At 52.2% G+C, this 27,656-nt stretch overlaps 1 protein-coding gene across 3 annotated transcripts in view; it reads left to right on the top strand.

Annotated features, from left to right (window-relative positions):
- The window catches only part of TTC7A (tetratricopeptide repeat domain 7A), a 120,806-nt gene that overhangs the window by 67,065 nt on the left and 26,085 nt on the right, over positions 1-27,656 (top strand). For all 3 annotated transcript variants that reach the window (XM_053590212.1, XM_053590213.1, XM_053590214.1), the window contains 4 exons: positions 6,775-6,892; positions 8,289-8,346; positions 9,335-9,407; positions 14,044-14,204. In XM_053590212.1, coding sequence (XP_053446187.1) covers positions 6,775-6,892; positions 8,289-8,346; positions 9,335-9,407; positions 14,044-14,204 — 410 coding nt within the window. The remainder of the gene's footprint in view (positions 1-6,774; positions 6,893-8,288; positions 8,347-9,334; positions 9,408-14,043; positions 14,205-27,656) is intronic.

Genomic DNA, 27,656 nt, shown 5'->3' on the forward strand with positions numbered 1-27,656 from the left:
CCCTGGGTAGGGGAACTTGCATGGTTACATGCTGGCCGACATGGAGGTTTGGGGCAGCATGGGAGTAGCTAAGCAGTGTTGGGTTTGGGGTAGGAGGGCACTGGTCCCGGGGCTTAGCCTAAGGCTCCCCTGGGTGGGGGAGGGTTTCCCAGGCTCTGACCCAGTGACATCAGCACTGAAACCAGAGTGGCCTAGGAAGCAGCCTCCTGCCTTGGCATGGCCAGCTCCCTGCCAAGATCCCCATTTCTGTAGCAGGAGGAAAGGGAGATGTAAACATTTTTTAGTATCCTTCCAAACACAATTATTTAAGGTTCATTTCATTTAAAATGTTGAAACCTTCATAAGAGGCAGAGAGGGTGGTGTGTGCATGTGTTGTGTGTCACACACAGACAGGCCAGGAGGTTGTGAAATGGAAAAGTGGGGTGTGCTCATCTTTAGAAAGGTCTGTGATGTCATCTCTCACCTCTTTCCAGGGGTGATGGGGGCAGCAGGAGGTAGTGGGAAGACCATAGGCTTTGGAGACAGATCCCTGCCCACTCACTCACTAGCTGTGTGATTTTGTGGGAGTAACTCACCCTCTCTGTGCCTTCATTTCCTTATCTGTAAAATAGAAACAATCATGTCCACCATTACTTGGTGCCTGTGCACATCACAGATGAGATGAGGTCTATCCCTGCTTTATTTATCTGATAAATGTCACTATTACAGCCCCTTCAAAATAACAGACACTCAGAAAAGATGTGCCTTTATGTTGTTTGCCTTCATTTTTCAAATTCAAGGTGGGCAGAGCCAGGAAGATGGATTAAGTGTTTATGAGGTAGGAAGAAAAAATGCCACCAGCTTGTAGAAATTAGAGCACCTACTCCTCCCAGGAAGAAACAAGCAGATTTTCAGTTGAGCGGCTAACAGTAGGTGCCGGGCTCTGTGGGAGGGAACTAAGGAGAAATTGGGAGTGCTCTTTAAACCAAACTCTGCAGGCTCAGAAATGAACTTTCCCAGGAAGAGAGGAAGAGGGTGCCAATCCAAGGGGAAAAGCTCTTTGGCTCACTGCAAGGCGAGTGAGGCAGCTCCTGAGATGGGAGGCCACCCTAGGCACCAGCAAAGCTTGTGAACAGGGAGCCAGGCTGTAGAGGGACCAAATTAGGGAAACTGGGGAGGTACAGGAGCTTGTGATGTCACAGGAAATTTTTTCTTGCTTACATAACATAAAAACAATGGATCAAAGCATTATACCCTTCAATGCGTCCTTTCTCAAAGGGTCAGAGAGAAGAAACATGAAAAACTACAGAAGGTGGCTGTGGCCGAGGCAGATTTAGAATCAGGAGACCTGGGTTGGAAACACAGTTCTGCCACTTCCTAGGTGGAAGACTATCCAAGTGACCTTGGATAGGCCACTTCAGCTTCTTGGGCCTTAGAATCTCTGGTTGTGAAACACCTTTGCCATCAGGTAGCTGTGGCACTGTGACAATGCCCTCAATCACTCTAGATTTTTAAAGGAGAAAGTGGAGGAGCATCTTCACCTGGGATTTCATGGCGAGGTTACATGACTGCCCTAGGTAAAGACAGTATTAAAGACTAGCCGTCTCTAGGAGGAGGAAAGTTGGAAAGAACTCTGTCATTCCCCCCACCCTCCAAGTATTTTGATGAGCAAGGAGGGCCCAGAGCTGTAACCTGAGCTTGTTGTAGAAGCTGCAGCCCCCACTACGGAGCCACCAGATATTAACTTCCAGGCCACCAGAGAAAGTCCTGGAGACTAAAGAGGGCACATGAGGTGCCAGGCAGGAGGAAGATGGCCAGGGCAGTTGCAGAAGGGCAGGTACTGGGCCCCTCGGCAGCCATGTCAACAATGTTTTCACATTGCAGGTGGCAGCCCATTAGCTGGTGAAATAGAATTCTTTTTTAAAAAAAAATTGAAATAAACTGGCTTATTGTACCCTCAATGAATCCCCAACAATAAAAAAAAAAAAAAAAAAAAAAAATTGAAATAAGGCAGGGCTCGGTGGGTAGGGCCCCATATACTGAGGGTGGCGTGTTCTAACCTGGCCCTGGCCGAACTGCAACAAAAAAATAGCCAGGTGTTGTGGTGAGTGCCTGTAGTCCAGCTACTCAGGAGACTGAGGCAAGAGAATCACCTAAGCCCAGGTGTTAGAGGTTGCTGTGAGCTGTGACGCTACAGCACTCTACCAAGGGCAACAAAGTGAGACTCTGTTTCTTAAAAAAAAAGAAAAATTGAAATAGACTATCAGAGAATAGGATAGAAAACATTTTAGTGTATTACCCATGGTAGGAGTGAGTCTTGTGACAACAAGTAGGTCCAGTGGTTATGTATGTGCCCTGGACCCTGGATAAGTGTTGCAGAGCTTGAACAATATGACGTAGTAGAGGTATCAGCTTGTCCTTGTGTATAGACCCTTTTCTGTCACTAAGGGTCAGGCTCAGAAACAAAAGGCTGGCAGTAATGTCCCCTCTTGGGATCCTGGAGGGTCTTTGGTGCCACCTCTTAATTTGTCAGTGAGATCATGTAGCTACAGGGGACAAGAACTCTACCCAGATGACACTTTCCACATTAGGCTGAGACTTTTTTTTTTTTTTTTTTGAGACAGAGCCTCAAGTTGTCGCACTGGGTAGAGTGCTATGGTATCACAGCTCACAGCAACCTCCAACTCCTGGGCTTAAGCGATTCTCTTGCCTCAGCCTCCCAAGTAGCTGGGACTACAGGCGCCTACCACAATGCCCGCTATTTTTTGGTTGTAGTTGTCATTATTGTTTGGCAGGCCCGAGCTGGATTTGAACCCGCCGGCGCCTTAGCCACTTGAGGTACAGGCACTGAGCCTAGGCTGAGATTTTTTAAAAACTGGAAGATTAAACTAATTATTATACATACATGAGGTCAGACAATTAAGTTCACGAATTCATTCTAGAAAATGCACTTCAGGGCGTCGCCTGTGACTCAGTGAGTAGGGCGCTGGCCCGTATACCGAGGGTGGCGGGTTCAAACCCAGCCCCAGCCAAACTGCAACAAAAAAATAGCCGGGCGTTGTGGCGGGCGCCTGTAGTCCCAGCTACTCAGGAGGGTGAGGCATGAGAATCACCTAAGTCCAGGAGTTAGAAGTTGCTGTGAGCTGTGATGCCATGGCACTCTACCAAGTGAGACTCTGTCTCTAAAAAAAAAAAAACGGGCTTTATACCTCATTGCTGAGTATCATCACTATGGTCACCTTTGAGGTACTCCCCTTGGGAAGCTGTGTGCCAATGCCTAGACCACCCTTCAAAGCAATTCTGTAACTCTACAGCCACCCTCCATAGTTTTTCATGTTTCTAATCTCTGCCCCTTTCTCTGGGATGACCATCAGAGCCGTTGTACGAGTAAATACACACACACAGACATTGTGTCTATTAGTTGTAATTTATATATATGAACGTTTATATAATAGTTTCCATTTTTTCAAGTCCTGCTCTGAGCATTCATCATGGCGCACCTCACTTAGTCCCCCCAACTACTTCACAAGGGAGACCTGTTGTTATCCCTCTTTTACAGAAAAAGGGAGGAGGCACAGCAAAACGAAGTGACCAGATCAGCACTGGGGCCTGAGTAGTCCAGCTGCCCGCTGCCCGGCCTCTGTGCATGAAGAGCTTGTTCATAGGTGTGGGGCCGGTTCTGGCATTGGGTGGGATTATAGGACTTCGGAACAGAGGTGGCAGAATCACGGTCTCAAGGCTTTAGGACTTCCACTCTTGTCTTAGATGAAGGGGAATGATGCGTTATAAAGTTGTTTTTTATTTTAAAAATTCTTTTGCTGGGCAGCACCTGTGGCTCAGTGAGCAGGGCACCGGCCCCATATACCGAGGGTGGCAGGTTCAGACCCGGCCCCAGCCAAACTGCAACCAAAAAATAGCCGGGCGTTGTGGCAGGCGCCTGTAGTCTCAGCTACTCGGGAGGTGAGGCAGGAGAATCGCTTAAGCCCAGGAGTTGGAGGTTGCTGTGAGCTGTGTGATGCCATGGCACTCTACCCAGGGCAATAAAGTGAAACTCTGTCTCTACAAAAATAAATAAATAAATAAAAATAAAAATAAAAATTCTTTTGCTGTTACAGTGTTCTTCCCTTTTGCCAGCTACTTAGAACACTCAGGTTTATTCATACTAATGTGCTATCGTGTTGTATATTGTTACTTAAGAGAATTGATAATACTTTTCCTTCATAATCACTGCAATGACTCCACATGCAAAAAGCCTGCTTTGTGGTATGGTAATAGGAATCAAAATGGAGGTAGCTATGTAGAGAAATGGTACATTGACTCTTGTGATTTTGATTTGAGGCAAATAGTGACACCATACTTCGAGACCAGTTTAAACTATGTGGACAGTGCTTGCAAGCACTGCCGTGGAAGGCTATGGATCTGGAGGTCAGAGTGGATCACAAGTCTAACAAACAAAGGATGTATGTTTTCACTTTTTAAAGCTAAAGGATGATGAGCTCTATTATTTCAAAATAGGATGTATACAAACTGGAGGGTAGCTTTTTCCTCTTGCCAGTATTTGCTGAGTCTTATTCCTGATACCTTCTGTGCATAGGTTGCAGGAGGTAGAAGCTGTCATTTGCTGAATAGAAGGACATGGTCGTAGGAAAAGTACATATGCATGGAGTGTGGTGGGTGTCTGGATTCTTTTTTTTTTCTTTTTTCTCCTTTTGCCCACACGATGAAGCAATGGATTCTTTTTTTAACTGTGCTTGGTGATTTATAAGAAAGCACGTTCCTGTTTGAATGGAGCATAATGCCTGAGATAGTGTGTGAGATGAGCCAGGTCAGCAGTGGTGTGCTGGGAAGGGAAGACAGTGCTTTGCACTCACTTTTACCTCCCTGTTGCTTCCTGTCCCACCTCTGCCCTGAGCCCAAAGTCCCAGCCACCTGGCTGCCTCTCTTGGAGCTCAGTGGCCCTACCTTAGTTCAGAGCCCTTTGTCCTGTGTAGGCCATGCCTCCAGCACAGAGCCTGGGGAAGGAAGAGGGAGGAATGAGCCCCCCCAAGTTTGCAGATCAAGACCTTCAGGACCCAGAAACTGAGTGACTTGCTCTCCTGGCTGTCGGGTGCTGAGCCAGGATTGGAACCTGTGTGGGTTTGTCTTCCAGCACCGTCCTCTACATATGCTCTGACTGCAGGCGGGTCTTGGCAGTCCCCCTGAGTCCTGCTGGGCCAGGGGGGTCCAGGAACAGATCTTAGCATCTATGGTCAGCTGAAGCTGAGCAGTAGGCAACTGTGGGGTTACCCTAGCCACAGCTTCCTTGAGCCCCAGGACCTTGGGCCTGATGGTGCCAAAGGCACAGCCAAACTCCCCAGCCTCCTGCTCCTCCTCATGGTGACAGCTTCCCACCTGCCTGTGACTGGCAGGAGGGTGGACAGGCCGCCCCTCCCACCATCTCTCTCTGGGCCAGCATAGTCCACTCAGTTCTTCTGGTTATATTTTCCCCTCTCTGCACGATGAGTTCTCTACTCCTTTAGTCCCTTTGTTTACATGTAGCTCACCGTGGCTGTGCCCAAATGGTACACTCAGCTCAACTTGCCTCCCCATAGCTCATGGCTTCTGTCTCAGGATCTCAGATCCTAACTCCAGGGAGACTTCTTTGCCCACTTCCCCCTTCCTGTCCAGGGTGGGGTACAGGTGGAGAGAAACTGGCTTTCGTGCCAAAAGCCAACCTGGGTTTGAATGTCATTCCCCAGTTGATTGTGTGAGCCTCTGAAGTCCATGGTTAGGGAGCTTTGATGTCATGGGGGCACTGGAGGGTTTGAGTGTGATGCATTCACACACTTGTGAATGTGACTCTTGTGTCACACACTTGTGACTCTTGCTGTGGGCTAGAGTCGATCTTCATGACAGAGGAAGCATCCCTGCCCTCTCTGGAAACTGGTGACATGGACGTGGGCATGATGCCATGCCAGGCACATGGGCAGACAACATTTCCTGGGTCAGGAGGGAGGGAGAGCGCTCTTTTTGGAGGCACGTGTGCTAGGGATGGGCACGGCTGAGGTCCCCGACTGTCCTCTGAACCTCCAACTGGCCTAATGCTGTGGGTGCCCCAGGGTGTAATGAGGCCTGCCTCATGTGTGCCTCTCTCCGTGTCCTGTGTTACGCATGATGATGTGAGCACACATGACCTGCACTAGTTGGTCCTTTTCCACCTGGAAGGGTCTCTCCTGCTCCCAGGACAAAAACAGCCCTGGGCCTTTTTCCCCTGAAAGTCTGAGCTCCTTGTCTAAGTGAGGGAGTGAGCTCAGAGACAGAGCCATAGTGGCATCCTGCCCACTCAGGGGCTGTGGTGTCCAGCAAGGCATATGCTCCTCAGGCCCAGCCCCAAAGCCCAGCCAGCTCCCAGCTCTGGTTCCCCTCTCTGCTGAGCAGGGCCTGACAGACACAGCCCTCCACGGAGGCCATGTGAGGGAAGGACCTGGCACACATGGGCCTGGTCTTGGGTTTGTGTTCTCAGCAGAACAAGCTTTAGAGAGCTGGGCTTTCTGGGACAAGGGAAACGTCCCTCTTTGGGGGAACAGGTATAGGGAGTCACTTGCTGGTAGAGGAAACAGCTCTATTTCTTTTGCTCACTGGTTGTGTGACCTTGGACAAGACCCTGGCCTCTCTGGTCATGCCGTCCACATGCACAGAATTTAGGTTCTTGCCTAGACCTTCCCAGCAGTGTCCTGGGCTGGTGATTGTGAGTTGCCTGCCATGCTGGGGCAGCAGAGCCACACACCCCATGACCTCTGCTTCTCCTCTTTGCAGCTGGAGGAAGCAGAGCATTTTGCCACGATGGTGATTGACCTCGGGGAGGAAGCCGGGGAGTTCCTCCCCAAGGGCTACCTGGCACTGGGGCTCACCTACAGCCTGCAGGCTACAGACGGTGAGTGCCAGGCTCTTCGAGGCCTCAGTGTGGGGGTGGCCTAGGTTTCCTAACTGCCTTCCACCAATGCCCCACCACCAGCACATGCCCCATAGCACCATGCACTCCTCTGGGATAGACACCCACATACCTGTGCACACACACACACACCCTGCTCCCATTTTCACTCTCATACATGCCTTCCTCTCTCTTCTTCATGGACCCAGTCCCTCCCCCTCTTCCAGGCCAGCCTCCACTCCAGCAAGCGTGTGCCAATCTCTGTGGAACTCCTAGCGCTTTCTATCTATAATGCACCATCAGCCTTCAGCCCCACCGTGTCTTCATTCTGGTTCTTATGGTCCTGCCTTTACCCTTATCACTGCTGTGATCTTCTGGACATGTGGCATAGGACTGGGTAACAGCAAGTGCTTGGTAACTACTGATCTACTCCTTCCTTCCCCAAGCCTGACTTTCTCTAGCCCTCCTGCCTGCTCAGCCATGTGCCTCCCCCGAATCCATCAGACTTTTGTATCCTTGCAGCTTGGGAGATGGGGAGCAGTGAGCTCCACCTGGACCAAACCTGGGGTAGTAATCAGCCCGTGCCCACCTGCCCCAAATGCCAGCCTCTGGGAGTGGGGCTGTGTGCAGGGAGTTTGCTTTGCACCCAGCCTCTGAGGCCCTGCACAGTGTAACTGTGCAAAGAGGGGAGGAAGCTGTATGAAGGCGTTGTATAGTGCTGGCTCCGCACACTTTACCAACAGCTGTCCCTGTGTCTTCAGGTATCAGTGAGCCCTGCCTAGCGAACACCTGGGTCTCTACATACCTTTCAAGTCCCTTCGTCAAAGTCTGCTGCTACCAAAACATTCTCCTTGTGCCTTTAACCCTCTGCAAACAGCAATTGCTTTCTAAGCTGGGAGCTCTGACAGCTATCAATGCCTGGTCCTCACTGCAGATTCTGATCTGGTCTGGAGTTGGGTTCTGGATACAGTCATGTTAAAGCTTCCCAGATGGTTTGGAGGCAGCCAAAGCTAAGAGTGCTGTGCTGCTGCATTTAAAGTAGGATCCGACTTACCAGAAAGGTGCCTGATTTGTGTTCAAGCAAGTAGCCTCAGCCCAGGAAGGCATGTGGCTAGGCAGAAATGGTGGCCTTTGTCTCAAGGCTTGGGCCTCCTTGGTGGGACATCTGTGTTGTGGAAGGGTCAGCTTGGCCCAGGTAGAAGGCAGTGGGTAGAAGCAACCTGCATGCCAGCGGATATGCTGGGAGGTCAGGGCCCCATGGAGCCAGCATTGGCCCAAGCTGCTGGAGTTGGGTCCTGCCAGATGGGGCCCTGGAGGGGCCTTTCCCTGCACAGCTGTGTCTCTGGGGAATGGGGCATCAGTGACTCTGATGGCTCATTCTCTGTCCTGTCTCCTGCAGCCACCCTGAAGTCCAGGCAAGACGAGCTGCACCGGAAGGCACTGGAGACGCTGGAGAGGTAAGGAGACTATTCCCGGCAGAGGCCCCTCTGCCTTTGATGCCATCAGGTGGCAGGTGGCTTTTTATCTCACTGGACCCTCTAATTGGAAGAGCAAAGTTTTCTGTCTCTGTTTTATGGGTATGGAAATTGCACACAACAAACAGGGACAGGCTTTTGGGGTCAGGTGGGCAGTTGCCCTGCCCTCAGCTCTGGCCTTCCACACTGATGAAGCCCCCCTATCGATGAGAAGCCGGGGCCACAGCAGCCACCAGGCTCAGCACCCACCCTGCTGGGCTCAGGACTCTGAGAGGGGCATAGTCACCTTTTGCTATTATGACAGTTACACAAAATAAAGCAGGAAAAACCCCTGGCGCAGTGTCCTCCATGTGGCAGGGGCTCAGGAATGCTATTTGCCTCCTTCCGGCCCCTCTCCTAGCCACCACCAGCCCTTACATACATTTCCTGGCAGCCCAGGGTCAGGGAAGGAGGAGAGGCAGAGAAGCACCCCACAAAGGGCAGTCCCCACCCATATTACCCCATACCTCTCCACCAGTGCTGTAGGTAGGGCCAGGCCCCGACTCCTATGCCACCTTCGTTAGAGCATGCACCACTCAAGCCCATCTGGGGCAGGTTGTCCCCAACCTAGGGTAGGGGAGATCCCAGTCCTGGCCCCTCGGGAGGCAGGGGGTCGCTATTCCTCTCTCCCACACCAGCACTTCCTTCCCACCCTGTCCCTGTCCACCCCTACTTCTACCCACCTTGGGGTCTGCCACCTCTGGGTTGCCTTCCAGATAGCCCCTAGCTCAGCTAATGCAGGCCTCCCAGAGCCACTGTCTCAGGCTGCTTGTTGGCCTCCTGCCTGAGCCTTCCTCTCCCAGCCAGGTCTCCTTCCAAGGCAGCGTACTGCCCCAGAGCGCCCAACACAGGGCTGGTGTGCTGGAGGCCTGGGTCACACACTGGTGGCTTAACCCTCAGTGACTGACTTATCACTCACTCTCCCATACAGAGCCCAGCAGCTGGCACCCAACGACCCCCAGGTCATCCTCTATGTCTCCCTGCAGCTGGCCCTTGTTCGGCAGGTAGGTTGTCAAAGTTCCTAGCTCCAGGTCCCTGAGGACTGCTAAGCTTCTCCTGCCATCTCTGCTTACCAGCTGTGTGACCCCTGCAAACAACTTAACCTTTCTGAGTCTGTTTCCTTATTTGTCACGTGAGAATGAAGTCAGATGATGTGGGCAGAGCCTCCAGCCCCTGGAGGGTCCTTCTGATCTGCTGGGCCACAGTGGTCCCCTTCTATACCTAAGGAAACGCAGGCCTCTGGTCCATAGTCCACCCATCCTAGGGAAGACAACGCTCCCTTGACCCATCTGGACATGGGGCCCTGGAGCCCTGTCTGCTAGCCAGGAGGTTGGCCTCACAGGTCAGGGTCAACCCTCAGCCTCCTTCAATTAACCCAGTGAGATGCCTGGCTCCTCACTTTGCCTCACCTTCCCCTCTCGCCCCACCCTAGCCTGGCTCCGCTTCCCACCATGTGGTTACGTTCAGTGCCAAGACCCTCTCACTCCGAGGTGCCTCTCACTCCCTCATCTATCCTGACCTGACTTGTCACTCTGCTTCTGAGTCATTCTGTCTCAGCCATTTTCTCCCCAGTAGCCCTGCTGTTTTTCCTGCCATCACTGGCTGCTTCTCACCCTTCCTCTTATCCTCCTCCTGCATCTCCAGGCTGTACCCCCACCCTCACTGTGCCCACACCCTGACTCCATTCCTGGACGGGGCCCCTTTCTGCTCCCCATCAATGCTCCCAGGAACACCAACCAAAAGATACCTGAGACTGCTTTATTTTTAGCCCTTTGTAAAAGAAGCTATGCCTTTCTTGCCAATCAAGTTAATGATAAACCCTTGGTGATGCATTTTTTAACCTGTTTAATTATTCACCCATCCTGATGAATAGAGTCTATCCTCCCAGAGAGATAGCTGGGCCAGGCCAGTGGAGCCTAGTGCCTGGTTTCCTTGTGGATTCAGGTCTTGTGGCCTCTAGGAGTTGAGGATCCCCTGAATGGGCTCTAAGACAAAGTTCTCACCCACCTAGGTCTCTGAGGCTCTCCCAGGCCACCCATCCTGCCCAGACCACCTCTGGCTGCCCCGCGTAGTGAAGCACAGCCCAGGGTAATGATGGGTCTGCTTTGGCAGAATCACCAAGGCAGGGCCAGCCTCAGGGAGGCACAGGCAAGCTGAATTGGTGGCCACACTGACCTTAGAGTCCTCCTCTTACTTTCCTTGACCTAGCCACAAAGTCAGGTCCCCATGGGAGAACTCTGAGCCTGGCACTAGTACCCACAGCTTGCCCAGAGACCAGGCTGCAGACAGCACAGGGGCAAGGCAGACTGGGGCCTGAGGCCACAGTAGGAGCATGGCAGGCTGGTGTCTGAGGTTTGCTAAGGAGCAAGACTTAAGCAAAGATTCATGAGGAATGGCCCACATCACAAAATCTCAAAACTGCAGATGCTGGCGTGGATGTGGAGAGAAGTGAACACTTTTACACTGCTGGTGGGATTGCAAACTAGTACAACCTTTCTGGAAGGAAGTATGGAGAAACCTCAAAGCACTCAAGCTAGACCTCCCATTCAATCCTGCAATCCCATTACTGGGCATCTACCCAGAAGGAAAAAAATCCTTTTATCATAAGGACACTTGTACTAGACTGTTTATTGCAGCTCAATTTACAATCGCCAAAATGTGGAAACAGCCTAAATGCCCACCAACCCAGGAATGGATTAACAAGCTGTGGTATATGTATACCATGGAATACTATTCAGCCATTAAAAAAAATGGAGACTTTACATCCTTCGTATTAACCTGGATGGAAGTGGAAGACATTATTCTTAGTAAAGCATCACAAGAATGGAGAAGCATGAATCCTATGTACTCAATCTTGATATGAGGACAATTAATGACAATTAAGGTTATGGGGGGGAAGCAGAAAGAGGGATGGAGGGAGGTGGGTGGGGCCTTAGTGTGTGTCACACTTTATGGGGGCAAGACATGATTGCAAGAGGGACTTTACCTAACAATTGCAATCAGTGTAACTGGCTTATTGTACCCTCAATGAATCCCCAACAATAAAAAAAAAAAAAAAGGAAAAAAAAAAAGAATACAGTATGTAATATGTATTGACATTCAAAAAAAAAAAAAAAAAAGAAAAGACTCATGAGGTTCCTGAGAAGACAACACCCTGATGTGGCTGGAGACAGAGGAGCTAATGCAGCTCGCAGGCCTGAGAGCATGAAGCAGCATGTGTCTCAGGACTAGAAGAATTGTACCTGTTCCTTAACTGCCTGGGTTTGGGGGCTTGAAGACGGAAACACACACTTTCAAGTGTTAGCCAGCGCTCTGCAGGATATCCTTCACACAGTGCCATCGTAACAGCCGATATTCTCATAACAGAGGACCTGCAGCTCAGAGAGGGCATCCCCTTTGCCCTGAGGTGCCAGCTGGAAGAGGCAGAGCAGGAAGACATGGCCCAGCCTGACCCCAGAGCTGGATCTCTTGCGACCATAAGTCTAGGAGTAGTTAGGGCAATGTATCTGTCAGTCAGGCGGTTTTTCCACATCAGCATGTGGACAGATTCTGAAAAGAGAGCCTGGTCAGCTCGGGGTCTGTAAATAGCAGATTGTCTGTCACACAACCAGGCCTCCCTCACCCTCCAAGCTGCTGCAGGGTCCTCTCTCAGCGCCGTCTCTGTCCATACCTGGTCACAGCCTCCACGCCTGCCAGGAGCCAGATAGTTGAGAGAGGACAAGGAGGAGACCGACCTTTACACAGGATGCAGAGCCTTGAGCCAAGGTGCCACCGATGAAGCAGCAGTTTGGGGGCAGGGGAGATGAGTGACATGGGGAGTCGGGCCAGGCTGGAGGTGCCAGGAGTAGGAGGTGAGGAGGAGATGGTCCTGGGTCCTGCTGGGTCCTGCCACTTCCTGAACCCACGGCACAAGCAGAGGCTGGCCTTGATCGAGGACCCCTTGCTTACCCAGCACAGGTGTAGCAGCCTGTGAGAACAACCAGGTTGCCTGCCTGCTGACTCGCAGTGCTGGTCCTCTCAAGGTGAGGAGTTTGGAAACTCAGAAGGGGCAGGAGATAAACAAGCCTGTTCATTTGCACACAGATGCTTAATTTGCAGATAAAGAAATGGAATTCAGGGAGGTAGGAGCATTGCAGACAACGACTGGAGAGCAGCAGAGCTGACCAGAACCCAGCTCTGTGAATTCACAAATGCAGGACGTGCTGGCTGGCCCCAACAAGCAGGATCAGTCAACGCATATGACCAGCTGCCCAGGCACAGACCGCTCCAGGGTGCTGAGCTGGGCACAGAGGCTGGGGGCTCTGGGTTGTCTGGTGAAGAGATGACTGCATCGGGGCAGAGGGCTGCCTTGCATGGGACTGCAGGACTGTGTAAGGAGCTATCACTGTCACTAGGACTATCCAGCCTCTCTTTAAGAAGAGGTGTTTACACTGGTGACTGCCAGAATTCTGTTTTCTCCTTAATGCTTGTGGGAACTTTTTCCAGACCCTGCCAGGGCTACCCGGGTTCAGGCCGGTGGTGTGGTTTTTCTCTTCGAGAGTAGCGACCTGCTGGCTGAGCAGTAGGTGGGTGGAGATGCCAAGAGGTAAAATTGGAGGCAAGGAAAGAGACACTGAGGGTCTAACATCCAGGGAAAGCTTGGGACCCTTCCTAAAGGGTGTGCTAAGAAGGGTCTCTTCAGGAAAAGGGCACACCCTGAACCATCCACATTCTCCCCTGAGTCCAGCTGTGGTCAGGACCCGTCTTGCAGGGTGACAGACAGCTGGGCAGGTGTGTGATCTGAGGCCTGAAGCAGTCTTCTACAGGACATGCTGGGGAGTTGAGTGACCCATAACTACTTACGGATAGGCCTTGGACACAATTGCACACGCAAGTGTCCTCAGTGGCTAGAACACCAGGATGTTGGGAGTCCCACTTGGTGGCATTGATGAGCACTAGAGGAGTTCTCCCCTGCACTCCCTGCCTCACCTGCACTCCCTGGGCTCACCTGCTGGGCTTGGGGAGCTGCCCTCTGTCACACGAAGGGAGGCAGCAAACCCAAGCCAGTGAAAGTTGGGACTCATGGTGGCCCCTGGTCTCTTCCCACTATTTGAACTCTGCCTGCTAGGAAGGAAAGTTCCTCTGGCCTCCTCCCATCTGTATAGAACCAGGCTTAATAATTATTTGCTGGATGAAAACACAGTACTAGAATGTGGACAGGCTCCCATTGTGCCCACATTAAAGGTCAGTCTCCCCACCTCTGGCACTTGCCTCTGCACACCTGTGGCTTGTGGTCAAGCGACACCCCCGGCCCAGAGCTTCTGCTTTTGGCCTTTCCCTTCCCTCCAGGCTAGACTCCTGACCTGCCAGCAGCGCCCCAGGGAGCTTCTCTCCCTCCCCGGTGGCTCCCACGCCTCAGATTTAGGAAGTGCTTCCTAGCATCTGCCCCAGTCCTCTGTGCTGCCCCCTGGAACCTGCTCCTCTCTCCCTGGGCAGGACAGCAGACCCTCCTTGCCAGGCTATCTGGCAATGTGTTTTTGTGCAGCAGCATCCCCTGCCCCAGTGCCTGAGGGGGATTCCTTATGTGGAGCCTTGGCGCCCTCACAGGCCAGGGGCAGTGTGCAGCTGGGGAGGGCACTGAGCTGGCGGTTCCTTTGGCAGATCTCCAGCGCCATGGAGCAGCTGCAGGAGGCCCTGAAGGTGTGCAGGGATGACGCCCACGCCCTCCACCTGCTGGCGCTGCTCTTCTCTGCCCAGAAGCATCACCAGCACGCCCTAGACATTGTCAACATGGCCATCACCGAGCACCCTGAGAACTTTAAGTGAGTGCCCAGGGGCCCTCCAGGCTGGGGAAAGGGTCTGGCCATCACTGCAGGCATACTCCCTGGGTGGAGAGACAAGGGGATGAGGACCTGTGGGGTTGGCAGATGGCTGTGGTGTTCTGTACCAGGAGGGGCTGGGTGGAGTGTGGTAGCCCTGGCCTGCTCCTCACCCCTCATAGCGAGCGGCGGTACGTGGATTGCCTGAATGCACATGCAACAGCTGTTGCCACTGTACCAGGCTCTGCATGAGCCCCAGGAGGACACCAACTTGTGTAACTTAATCATAGCACCGATGCAGCCAGCCAAGGGTGAGATTCTAACTCTGGCTCGGCTCACTGAGGCCAAGGGAGCCATGCCCTGCCTCCAAGCTGGCAACTTCCTCCCCTTTGTTGGCAGGTGGGAGTTATTTTTCCCCAGGGAGGTCCTGCTCCTCATACTCTGATACCCTCATTTACTGTATTAGCCAGATGCCCCTCTTCTCAGAGCTGGATTCAAGTTGTACCTGGCCCAGGTGCCTCCCTGAGGCTATGTCACAACTGCTGCCTTGCTCCCACCCTGCCCTCCCTCCCTCCCTCCTCACTGGTGAGTGAGGCAGGACTTCTGCACAGGGGACCTGCTGCCACCCTTCTGGCACACTACAAAGCCGTGCTGGGCCAGCCAAGACAGGAGGGTGCATTGCTTGGTGGAAGGGAACAAGAGGGAGGTTGTCATTTGATTTCTTCCCTCCTCCACTCAGGGGTAGGTGACACTGGATGTAGCAGGTTTTGTGTCTCAGAATCTTGTGATCCCAAGTAAAGGGCCCCTAAGCATCTCACTCCCACCTCAGTCCTCCTTGGAGTCTGAAGGAAAACCCCATTTAGAACCAGTCCAAGGCTATCCCTCTGAAGACAGTGAGAAAGAAGCTGGGGTCCTGGTTACCCTGAGAGGTGACTCATCCTGGCAGTGTAAACAGGTTCATAAAGAATTAGGGAAAATTGGTGGGTATCTCAGCGTTGATGGGTGACAGGGAAACTGTAATTGTTCATTCTCGAGGAGGTTCCCTTCACAGAGGGAACCTGGGCAGATGTACCCTTTCAGAGACAGGGATGACCACAGGGGCCTGGCTTGGGTTTTTACCTGTGCTCTTGACCTTCTTCAGAGGATGCTATAGACAGATTAGCTTGTGGCCTTGGCCAGGATGCTGAAGACTGCTGGGGATGGCAGCTTCCTCCTAATCAAGCACCTAAAAAAAGGTGCTTTAGGAGTGGCAGAGTTTCCTAAATTTAAGCTTGATAATGCCCCTCACTGAGGAAGGGAGCCCCAGGGACTCGTCCTGCTGGTCAGCTGGTCTGCAGCCCAGGGCCCCTGAGTCTCTGCTTGCCCTATCCAGACTCACCCTCCCCTGTAGCACCAGGACTCCCGACTCCAGCTGTTCTCCTGCCACCCTGGCTCAGGCAGGTCCTCACTACTTCCAGCCAGGTGTAAGCAGAGTGCACAGCCAAATTGACAGAGCCCATCCTTTGTGTTCAAGGAATTTCCCTGATCCTGACCTTTGAACCAGCCTTTGAGAGACTGTTAAAATGGGAATAATTTCACTTTGAAAGGCAGAGAGCTTATTAGGGGATCCAGACATGGACAGCAGTGTGTGTGGATACACACACCTTGTCTCATTGATCAGGGACTGTACAGCAGTAGGTGGTAGCACTTTATCTGACTCTTCATCCCTGATTAAAATGCACAGAACACCGAGGTTCTGCGCTCCTACTGCCAGGTTATGGTTCCACACTCTACCCTCACCCCTGTCCGGCCCACTGCTGCTGGTGTGTATGGTGTGTGTGTGTGTGTGTGTGTGTGTGTGTGTGTGTGCACGCGCGTGCACGTGCACACGCTCTTTTGTCAGTTACAGTTCCGTGGAAACAAGTAGTCAAGCAGCAAGCACCTGTCCCCTTGGTCCCTCCTCAGACCCGGGATCCAGCTGAGGGGGCCTTTCCCTGCCAGCATCTGGCATCTTCCTGGTCTGAGTATCTTCCTGACGTCCGAGCTGAATGCTTTCTATCAGGCTGAGGCACCTGCCCTGGCCTGGCTGACTCCCTGTACTGGAAATTTGCCACCCGAGCAGCAGAAAAATGTGGTAGAGAGTGTGGTCTGTCTAGTGCATGAGGCCAGGCCTTGGACTCCCCTTCAGCTTCCCTGACTCCCCCCAGGGATGTCCCCATCTTCCTGGGCTCTTTGCTGGGCTAGGAAACTGTACCTGTCCGTGTGGACTGTATGTCACAACTGCTGCCTTGCTCCCACCCTACCCTCCCTCCCTCCGTCCTTCTGGTGCTGACTCCTGTACCAGCAAATGCTCTACTCACGGACAGTGTCTTTGTGGGGTGGGATCTTTGTCTTGAAGTCGGTGACTCCCCAGGAGGCACGTGGTGGCAGGGCGGCCTGGACTGTGGTGCTGTGTGCATGCACATATTCTCAGAGGGGCCTGGCGCAAACTGTGCTGCTCGTCAACGTGCAGGATAATGTGTCCCTGTCCCTGGTGCCTCCCTGAGGTAGCAAGGCACTCAGAAAAGTAGTGTCCCCACTTCTGCAGTTAGGAGCCTTACAGGGGCGGCCTGTGCCGTGGGAACAACTCACCCTGCGGGCATGGCAGAGCAACTGCAGAGGCTTCTGGAGCTCTGGAGGACAAGGGGCCAGCAGCCGGGAGAGCGTTCAGGGTCTCAGAAGGAAAGCATTTGAGTCTCATCCCCTAGGGATTCTGAGGGGTTCATCTCTTTCCTGTCAGAGTAGAGTGCTGAGCTGCAGAGCATTTGGGGACCCAAGCGTCTCCTCCCCAGTAGTGCCTCGCTTTTCCAAATTTGCTCATCTAGGAACAGGGAACAGGCAGGAAGCAGGAGCAGGTTCTTCATTCCTGAGCCACCATAAGCCCCTCACCTCCGGGACCACGGGGAGCTCTGTTTTGATCTGGGCTGGCCCTAAAAGGCTACAAAACTAAGTAGAAAAAAATAGGGAAAAAAATCTCTCCAGAACTGTGAGAGAATAAATCTTTGTTGTTTAAAGCAAATATATATATACATATGCTTGAGCAGAGGCTGGAGAATCCATCCACCACCCAGCTCTGGTGAGTGACCATAGGGTATGACCATGTCTCTTTGCAAACAAGTTAATTCTCTTCTCCACAGATGAAACCCCGGAGTACAGAAACCCAGGGATTAGCAGGAAATGTCATTGAGTGCATTACGGGTCAGGGATCGCTGAAAATGTCATTGCTCTTCAATTGACACTGCGTCCTCCTTCCCCAGCTGCTCTCTGCACTGGGGACAAGCCGTGTGTGGCTCCAGCTGTTGCCAAGGCAGTTAATTAAACAACCAGTCCAGTAAATATCACAGCAGCAAAACCACAAAAATCAAACCCCCTTCACTCTGACCCCATTGTCCCCAGCAGGGTCTGTATCCAGAGAAGGCTTAAAGGCGCCTCGCCAAGGGCTGTCCAGTTAACTGAATGAAGCCTGTTAGAGGTGTTTTCTTTCTGCAGAGGCCTCAGTGCTCTGGATCCCAGAACCTGCCTCAGTGGAAGAAGCAGCTGACAAAGGGGATGGGCTTTGCCTGTGTCTGTGCTTTGAGAGGCTTGCCATAGGGGAAGAAGCTGGTGGGTGGATGGACCCCTGTCCATGTGAGCTGATTCCTCCCCTCAAGTTATGTCTGTCACTGACCCATGTCATCTGCAGCAGCTTGCCCCTCCTCTCCTTTCCTCCGTTTCCTCATTTGCCAAGAGAATGAACCTCTGCCCTGTGTCCACCCGTTTATAAGGTCAGATGAGAGGTCACTCAGCCAGCGGACAGCAGTGTTGAAGGTGGCAGTGTGGAGCGGGGGGAGGCTACCTGGGTCCTGAAGGTAGCAGTATGTGTGGCCATGAGCTGGAGGGAGGTGCAGGCAGCCAGGCTGAGCCCTGAGCAGGACAGGGAAAGAAGCTCTGGGGAAAGGTTTTTAAGCTCTCTAACTGCACAAGAGGTCACCATTCCCATACAGGCAGCCTCTAGGCTCCTGGAGTAAAACCCAACTTTCATGGAGTCAAACTTTTTTGAAAAGCCTTCTGAGTTCAGGGATGAGAAAGCAAAGCAAAGAGGGTCTTGATTTCTGTGCTGAGGGATGACCTTTAGTTAATGGAGCTCGGGTTTAAAAAAGCAAAAACGTGATGAGACAGGGAGTGACGGCCCTGCAAGGACAGGGTGAACCTCGCACAGTAGGAACCAGACACTCCAAGAGATTCCTGAAATCCTGTGGGCTTCTGACTAAGTCCTGGACACATGTGCGGGCCGAGCTGCCCCTGGCCCAAGCCTACTGGGGGCCTCCAGGAGGGGGTGGCAGGCTCCCCGTTCGGGCCCGGGTTCCAGGCCAAGCCACGGAATGTAGAGAGGTCCCGTGCAAGCCCGGAGATGCCTTTGCTGTCCTTTCTTCTTGCTTTGCAAATCGGAGGCAGCTGGGAGGCCCAGTGAGGGAGGAGCAGGGTATGGGATCAAGGGGAACAGGCCACTGGTAAGTGTCCTTCCTGAAGCCATGGGCTCCGTGGGACGATGGTTTTAGGTAACAGATTCTTTGGGCTTTAGTCAGGCTGCATGTAGTGAAGGTCACCATGGTAACCAAACAAAGTTCCTGGGCTAATGATGGGAGCTTTCCAATAACCAGCCTGTCACTCACTATTCCCACCCAGGCCTGGCAGCTGGCCAGGCTGGTTTTGAAAGCCCAGGCCCTACATAGGTCAGTGGAACAGTAAATGGTTTCCCCTTCCCATCTCCTCAGTGGTCAAGGTCACGGCCTCTCACCCACTGAACCCTGTTGTTAAGGGTGGACCCTCAGGAGTTTCTGCTGGCCCAGCACTGGCCCTGGGAAGTCCTGGGAGGAAGGTGTGTCGGGGCCTGGAGGCACTCAACGGCACAGGAATAATATGGCCCTCCTGACATGCCAGAGCTCGCATGCGGAAACAAAGGGAACCGCCACCACCATCTGCCCCAGGAAACCTAGACTGTTTTGGAAAATGTTTGAGCTGATAACTAGGCGTTAGCTGTGGGCCAGACCTTGGCTGAATGCAGTGGAGGCTAAAGTTGAACCTAAGGGGACCTCTGTGGTGTATCAGCCCTCCTCACCTTCTGTCCAGGTTACATGTGATACATTTCTAGTCGTCCATTCCACTGAGCAGAAGGGGTCTGTTAACATTTCTGACTTAAACCCAGGGTGTCTATTTGATTGCTCTTATTAGGGACTTTCAGTACATCAAAGGATGCTTAGATGTTGGTATACACCCCGGTAAGGGGGTTGGAGTTAGAGGTATTTACACAAACATAGTTTATCACTTTGCTGGGCCCATTAAACATATTTGGTTGCCACAGCCTCTGAGGAGGGCACCAGCCATCAGGTAAACGTTCAGGCCCTGTGGCTGAGGGAAGTGTTAAGCCAGTCGTAATCACTGGCAGCATCAGTTCCTTCCCCAAAGGTCAGTTCCTCATTAGCTAAGCTGGGTTGACATTCAGCATTTCCCTTCATTGGTCATCCCGTGACAGCCTCTGTGATCTCACTCTGTACAACATGTACAGGTTAAGATGTGGTCCTCAGTCTCCGGTTAATGGTCTGCTTACCTTCAAACCGAGGGGCTGGATGACATAGGCTGTTTTGTCTGTCTAGGGAAGAGAGGAAGGAGGAAGGGAGCACAGATATTTGCAGGTTTTTCCAAAAGGAATTCTCCATTTGTCTTCAAAGGTGCTTCTATCTAGCCCTTTGCTTCCTGAGACTTGTTGATCTCCCTGCTTAAAACATGGGTTGGGGCAGGTACTGTGAACCAGCATGCAATTCTCTGAGGCAGGGCCCGCTCAGCCCCAGAGAAAGCCTTCGTGCCCCCCACCCTACCCCACCCCGGAGATAGCCCATGCCAAGAAGTAGGGCTAACTTCTCTTTTGCAGTGGACAGGCAGTCCTCAGGTACCCCAGGGTCTGCTTGCTGGGTAGAGAGACCAAGGCATTTGCTGCCTTGTGTCTCATCCCGGGCTGGAAACCTACCTTTGTTCCACATAAGGGCTTTCTTTGGGGAAGTTCTTCCACCCCTAAATGGTTGTGAAAAGGGCTCTGTGTGGTTTATATTTAAGTCTTTGAAGATCATAAATTTGTGTTTGGAGAGACATCTTGAAGTAACTGGAGGTGGCTGTGGTGGGAGAGACCGAGGCCTGGAGGCCAGTTGAGTCAGCAGTCCCTTGGCACAGAGCAGATAAGAATGCCAGTCACAGGGCAGGCCCGTGGGTGTTCCTAGGGTAGGAGGTAGCAGGGCCTTTGAGGGAAGGAGGAGCTAACTTGAGGAAACAGAAGCTTCAAAGTCACCCTGCTTTTTGCTGTTTTGGTTTGACTGGTTTGTGTTTTGGTCTTTATAGCACTCCTGTTTTCACAGTGAAAAAACTAATGGGTAAGTTAGGTACATCTCGTGATCAAGTAGCTGATGACTGTCTGAGCAGGAAGACCCTGGGGTGCTGGAACCCCCAGAGTGTCAGTAATAATAACAGCAGCAGCGCACCTGGGCCTGCTGTGTGCTGAGCCCTGCTGTGAGCACTTGACTGCATTAACTCCGAAATCCGCTCAACAACCCTGGGAGGTATGGGAACTGTCATTGTTCCCATTTTATAGCTGAGGAAATGGAGGCACAGAGAGGCTGAGTAGGCAACTGCACATAATAGGAGCCAGATAAGTAAGAATGAGCAGGAGGGCAAACATGGGTTGAACCCTAATGCGCATTACTTTCAAGGGACAGTTCTCGGGGCAAATAGATACTATTGTACCCATTTTACAGATAAGAAACTGAGGCTTTCGGCAGCGCCTGTGGCTCAGTGAGTAGGGCACGGTTCAAACCTGGCCCCAGCCAAAACTGCAATAACCAAAAAAAAAAAAAAAAAAAGAAACTGAGGCTTTGTCACATAGCCAGAAGAAGAGACACTTGGGTCATCAGACTCAGACCCTGCTTTTCTGCACCGAGTCTGACTTGGTGTGGCCAAGATGGGGCGCACACGCCAAAGGTCCCGTGTTGTGCATGGGCTCTGACTGCTGGCCAGGGAGCAGACTTTCCAGAGGTGTGGTTGCCTGACTCAGAGAATAGCCTACTTTTTCATTCAGTGTTGTGCTTTCTATAAAAATAGAACTCTTCATTAAAACAGCAGGGCTCAGCCATCAGCTGGAATTACTAATTACTGTCCTTTAAAGAGATAATGCCCTCTCCTATGCATTTGCCACACCTGCTGTCAACCTCCCTTCCCCCATAGGGATTCCTGGGACAGCCAGGAAATCACTCAGGGGGACCAGTAGGACCGGGAGGACGGAGAGTTCCGCGGGACACTGCAGCTTCACTTCAAGGAATTGCTCTGATCCTGAGGATACCCACAACTTCTAGGCCTTGGTGAGCCCTTGTGACTCACTCAACTTTCCTCTTCTGGTCTTCAGCAGAGATTGGTTGAGTGAAGTGAGGGCAGGCACTGGGGATACAAAGATAAGAAAGACCTAGGCCCTGCCCAGACAAAGCAGGATCTCATAGGGAGGATGGGTCAGAAAGATAAAGCTGCCTGAGAATGACAGCTGAGGGTTCCCCACCCCCACCCCCGAGAGACAGACTCTCACTCTGTCACCCTTGGGCAGAGTGCCGTGGCTTCATAGCTCACAGCAACCTCAAACTCGGGCTCACGTTGCCTCAGTCTCCCAAGCAGTTGGGACTACAGGCACTCACCAGCACACCCTACTAACTTTTCTGTTTTTAGTAGAGATGGGGTCTCACTCTTGCTCAGGCTGGTCTCGAGCTCCTGAGCATAGGCAGTCCATCCCCCTCGGCCTCCCAGAGTGCTAGGATTACAGGCGTGAGCCACCGTGCCGGGCCTCAGCTGAGTTTTCTTGAGGGGTTACCGTGTACCAGGCACAGGTTCTATTTCCCTTTGTGCTCCTGGACAATACCATTTCTGTCCCTGCTTTGCAGACATTGGCACTATCAGAGAGGTTAACACACTTCCAGCAAGCAACAGAGCCTGGAAGCGTGCCTGCATCATCTGATGCCAAAGGCCGTGTTTCCACGTATGTTCTCCCATTTGACAGGGAGGGAGTGTGCCAGGCCCAGAGATGACTCCCTCAGGTACGCACCAGTTACTGAGAAATGATAAGGAGCTGCTTTCAGGAACACATGGACTCATTGTGCAGCCCTCTCTCTCTCTGCTTGGAGTCCCTACCACAAGAGTGGGGCAGCGGGTACACGGCCAGGGAGGGGACAGTGTGTGTATGAGGAGAAGGATTGGGGCCCCCAGGGGATACACAAGATGACCTCTGACCCTAGGACAGAGCCTGCTTAGCCAGACACATCACAAAAATATCCCCTATTTGCAAAATAATTCTTTTCTAAAAAAATGCTTTGGAAAGGCCATACTTACCACGTCTGAGGAACTCACCCTAAGACCTTTACTCTTTATGGCAGTTGGAAGAAATTATTTGTCTTTCCCTCATATGGGAGCAGCTCCAGGTCTCAATCCTTTTGACAAACAATTAACAGTCCAATCCTGCCCCTGGAGTGCAAAAAGGAAGGAAGAGTAGGAAGATGCTAGCATTCTCTCAAGAACCTCCATCATTAGCCCTCAGCTGGAGTGACTGGGGAGACTGGCAAAGAGGGTGGGCTGTGGCACAACCATTTATAACAAGGAGCAGAGACGGTGACCTTGCTGGTCTGTCTTCCTCCACGGAAGCAGGGCTGGCCAGACAGACCAGTAGACCTTGTGGGGCTGAGATGTCTCAGGGTTCAGCAGGATCACTAAGTCCTGTCTATGCCCCTGGGTGCCAGAAATAAGGCATTTCAGGACTGGGACTCTCCCTGCCCAGCCCCAGCAGTGGGACGGAGCACACCACATGTTTATGCTGACCCTCGCTCCTTCCCCTCCCCAGAGAGGATACTGACTTTCACATCTTTCAGATGCCGGTCGCATGGCAAGGGCATAAAAGACCTGTGTTTATTTCACATGGGCTTCCACAGCTTAAAAAAAATAAAACAAAAAAAAAAAACAGGAAAATGCTTGCAAGAGGGAGTCACAGCCAACAACGCTTTGCCCAGGACCCTGTGGCTCTGTGCCACCCTTCCTGTGCTCTTCCCATCCTCTTGGTGTCCCAAGCCCATCGCCAGTCCTAGAGGCCAAGGGCCTAATTGAATAGGCCTGGAAACTCAAGGGCTTTCTGGGCATCCTCAGAACCACTCAGCCTGGAAGCTTGTTTCATGGGGTCTGGCAGGAGTTTGGTTTCAAAGCGGGAGTCCCTTCCCTGCTAGAGAGCAGATGCTACTGTGGGGTTTCCTGTGGGTCATCACAGTTCAGCCTGGTGCACGTCCTATGAGGCAGGTGACTTCACTTCTGTTTACAAGTGCAAAATTGTGACAGCAGAGCTGGGACTTTGGCTTGAGTTCCTGACTCCTGGGCCAGTATCTCCTCACAGAGTGAAGTTTCAGTACAGGGTTTGAGGACAGTAATGTGCCCATTCCTCTCAGAGACTACTTCTCATCAGAGTACCTCTAGAGTCTGATATTTAAGAGTTCCCATCTCAGAGACTGTCCTCAGTAACACTATTGGCCTTGCCCAGTGATTGTCCCCTGAGATGAATAACCCCAGTCAGGAGGAGCCAGACCTCCCCATGCCATGCCCAGGCCCACTGCTCCCCCTCCCTCCCCCCGCCCAGGTCCTGCTCTTGTATGGGATAAAACTTTGCTTCTGAACAGTCTGAAGCAGAATTGACTAGCACTTTGCTTGTCGGCTGTGTGAGGAATCAAGTGAACAGACACGGTGTGCTCAGCGCTATGCCAAGCACCAGAGAAGGGAAGCGGGGCCCATCCTACAGGTACTTGCCATCCAGGTGGGGACACAGAGTGGAGCACAGGTGGTCTTAGCCTCTGCTCAGGACTGTCCTCAGACTGTTGCTAGAGTGTCTGGCTTTAAAAATGCTTGATATAAAATTTATCTTTTGCATTAAACTCTTAAGCCTAGGTGGCAAGAAAGATTATATAGACAGCAGGGGAGAGGAAAATGGGTTCCCTCCAGCTCCTTTGGCTAGGCTATGAATTAAACTGACATAAGACAGATTAACATAAGACAGGAAAAAAACACAAGAGTCCCACAGAATCTGAGGTTTGAAGAGGGACTAGATGGTGGAAACTTAACAGCATCCTGAGCAACAGAAAGGAAAAGGGGTTTGGGGGTTTCAGAGGTGGTGGAGACAGGTTAGGAGAGGAGAAGGGGAGGAAATGTGTAGTGAAAAAGATCATCTTGTTACAGGGATAAAAGTCTCTTGGAATGAATGTTGTCAGGAGCAGACCTCTTCCTTACAGATACGTTGACTAATGTGGATTTTCCTTATAAATGTAAGCTCCTTTTATAAAAGGGCAGCTTTTCAGAGCTATTCCTGTGTCTATAGTTTCCCAGAATAATCAGGCCAAAATATGCCAAAATATATTTTGGGGTGGCATATGCTGGCCCCCTACAGTCATATTCTGGGCTTGTGTGTCCTGAGCCCCAATAGTATGTACATAAAAGTATAATAATTAAGTGGTAACTGGACGTAGTCCCAGACATTCAGAGGAAGACAGGATGGGTCACATTGGGACTTTAGAACCAGTGGGTTAAAAGTCTCAGAATCCTTTATTCAGTGACATTTTAGCCTCGTTTGGTATGTGAGGTTGGTAAGCCAGGCGCTGGGCTGCTTGAAGTGGGGTGCCCCTGCTAGCTCTCTGTGTTCCCTGCCCCCACTGCCAGCAGCTTCCCCACACCCTGCCCGGGAAGCACCGTGTTCTGGCGAGGCTGTGGCCACAGCTCTGACTCCTCCTGGTTGTGGAAGCCCAGAGCATCCCCCATTAGCCATGATGGCATGCCAGGGCTCCCTCAGGCTTTCTGAGAACTGGGCCAAGAGTGGGTGGGTGGGCATGATAAAGAGGGGGCTCTGTGCTTCTTAGCCGGAAGAGCGGCTGAGTGGCTCCTTCTGCGGGAGTGCTTTGCAAATCCCTGCTGAGCAGGGAGAGAGTCTGCAGTGAATTAGAAGCGAGCTGGCAGGGGTACAGGTAACCACATCCCGACTTAGGGCAGACTGTCTTGGAGGGGGGTGCCCAGCCCCCATGGGGACACACAGAAAGTCAGAGCATGGCATGTAGTTGGGAAGGGCGAGTGTCAGCAAAGGGCATGACCCGGAGCACGTCCTGAGCTTCAGGGAGCTGCTCTACCCACGTGATCAGCACACAGGTGCCCAAAGTCATCTGGAGAGTGACAGGAATACAAGGTGGAGCCAGAATAGGAAGGCCATGAAGGCCACACAGAAGCGCTTGGATGGCAGGTGTGGACATCCTCGGCAGGGCTCTTGGTGGAGGAAGATCCCTCTGGCGGTGCTCAATTGCCAGACCATGGAACTCTCAGGAGCTCATCTGGAGCCTCCCAGGATCTGGGAGTGAAGGATCAGACCGACAGTGACTGTTGGATCACTTGTCCCAGCCCAGAAGAGATGTGGCTGGATTGAGAAATTCTGCTGTGGGCCACTCATGCTAATGGAATGTCAGTGGCTACAAAGATATAGCCTGGGTTGGTAGAAGCTACTACAATGCCAGCTCAGCTTTTGGCCACTTCTGCTCCAAGCACATGGTGTGGTTGGGTCTTCCAGGTACCCTCCCTGACCCTCAGGGATGCAGGGAGTGGCACTGAGAAGGAGGCTCTAGCAGAGGGAATTGTGCTAGAGGAGGGGGTCTGCAGAGAGCCAAGGGATGCTACAGGGCTGGCCTGCCCGGAAGCTGTCCCTGGGAACCTGGCCAGCCCAGGGGACTCTGCTACTCTGGCTGCCTGCATGGGGGCGCCTTTCTGTCTCATCGAACACCTACTGTTCCAACCTGCTGCTCCTTCCCCACCCCATGCTCCTCCTGTCCCCCACTCTCAATCCAACCCCACCCCACCCTGCTTTCCACCAGCTCTAGTAAGACCCCTTCTCTGTTCTCTCCTTGCATTGAATCTGGTCTAGAAATACAGCCCTTGATTCTCTGGGCAATTTATTATTTATAGTACTCTAATTGTTCCTTTGAAGATAGGCATTGTGAGTTCTTCATATTCCCAAAAGCAAAGGCTCCTGATCCTTGGGGAATGTTGGACCCTTGGCGAGTCTAGAAAGGAGAACAGGGATGGTAGGCCTGGCACCTGAGGCTGCATCCCGAGTCAGCCCTGCTCAGTCCTGTGCCAGGCCCAGCCGTCCATACTGGGGGACCTCTGCCTCTGCCCTCGGGGCCTTATGGGCTATCTGGATGGTCATTAGTTGATGTTCCAAGAAGGGTACAGGCCGACCTGAGAGGTGGAATCTAAAGTCAGGCTGGGCAGGGAGCAAAGTTGAGAGGAAAAGCCACATCAGGAAAGCTGTGTGAGAGGCAGGGAAGGCATTTTTGAAGAACAGTGAGGAGGAAAATTATACCTGTCCAGGAACTCCCTCTTCTGAAGAGGTGACTGGGGAAATTCCACCCTTTTCATTCTCTACCAAAAAGTCACAACCTAACAGAAACAAGGCAAGAAAAGAAAGAAACAGAGTATGGACATCAAAGTTCTTTATGAGGCTGGAGGCCCAGGTCTTAGGACAGAGGCCAGGGAGGCCAGGACCCCAACAGAGGGAGCAGGTCAGAGAGGCAGCCCCCAGGTGCAGGCCTGGTGTCCCCGAGAGACACCTGCCCCACCCCCACCCGAAGCCTCGGAGATCAGGGTGGGGCCCCCAGATGGGGAAAGACTGTGTGCCACCCTCAGGTGGGCCAGCAGAACCTCCAGGCAGTGGTCACCTGAGGGTTTTGGCAGTCATGTGGTTTATGCAGCAGCAATGCCAAGGATCCAGGGGCCTCGCTCCTTAGAACTGGAAGCCGTAACCTTGACAAGTTGTGGTGGCTCAGCCACTCTCTGCGCACTCTCTCCAGCCTGTGTACATCAGGACTGCTGGTAGTACCGGCGAGGAATATTGTCCTCCTTCCATACTGGTTGCTAAATAGCCACTGCCTGGACCTCTCCTCCAGTACCCCCAGAACTCCTAGCAGCCGAAGAGCCAACACCTGGCATAGCAGAGCCTCAGGGCCCTAACCCAGTCTCTGGTGAGCAGGTGTTATCATTGGTCTGTGTGACATCTTTTGGTTGTCCCTGCTATGTCCAGGGCAGAGGGAGGGACCCCTCCTGGGGTCCTGCCTCCTCATGGGACCAGCCCCTTCTTCCCAGCCGTTAAAGAGCCACATCCCCACCCTCTCCTTACCTCAGAGGACTTCAGCTTTTGGGGGATGAAAGAAATTCTAAGGTTGCTTTCTCTTATTGCACAGTAACTGTTCCTAAATGGCGATTTGAATAGGGTTTCATGTTGCTTTAATCCTATCAATTATATAAGGGGAGCTAGCTATTTTGGGAAATTCAGGGAAGAATCATTTGATAAAGTATAACACCATCTTC

This window comes from Nycticebus coucang, chromosome 4 (assembly GCF_027406575.1).
Source record: "Nycticebus coucang isolate mNycCou1 chromosome 4, mNycCou1.pri, whole genome shotgun sequence".
Taxonomy (NCBI): Eukaryota; Metazoa; Chordata; class Mammalia; order Primates; family Lorisidae; genus Nycticebus; species Nycticebus coucang.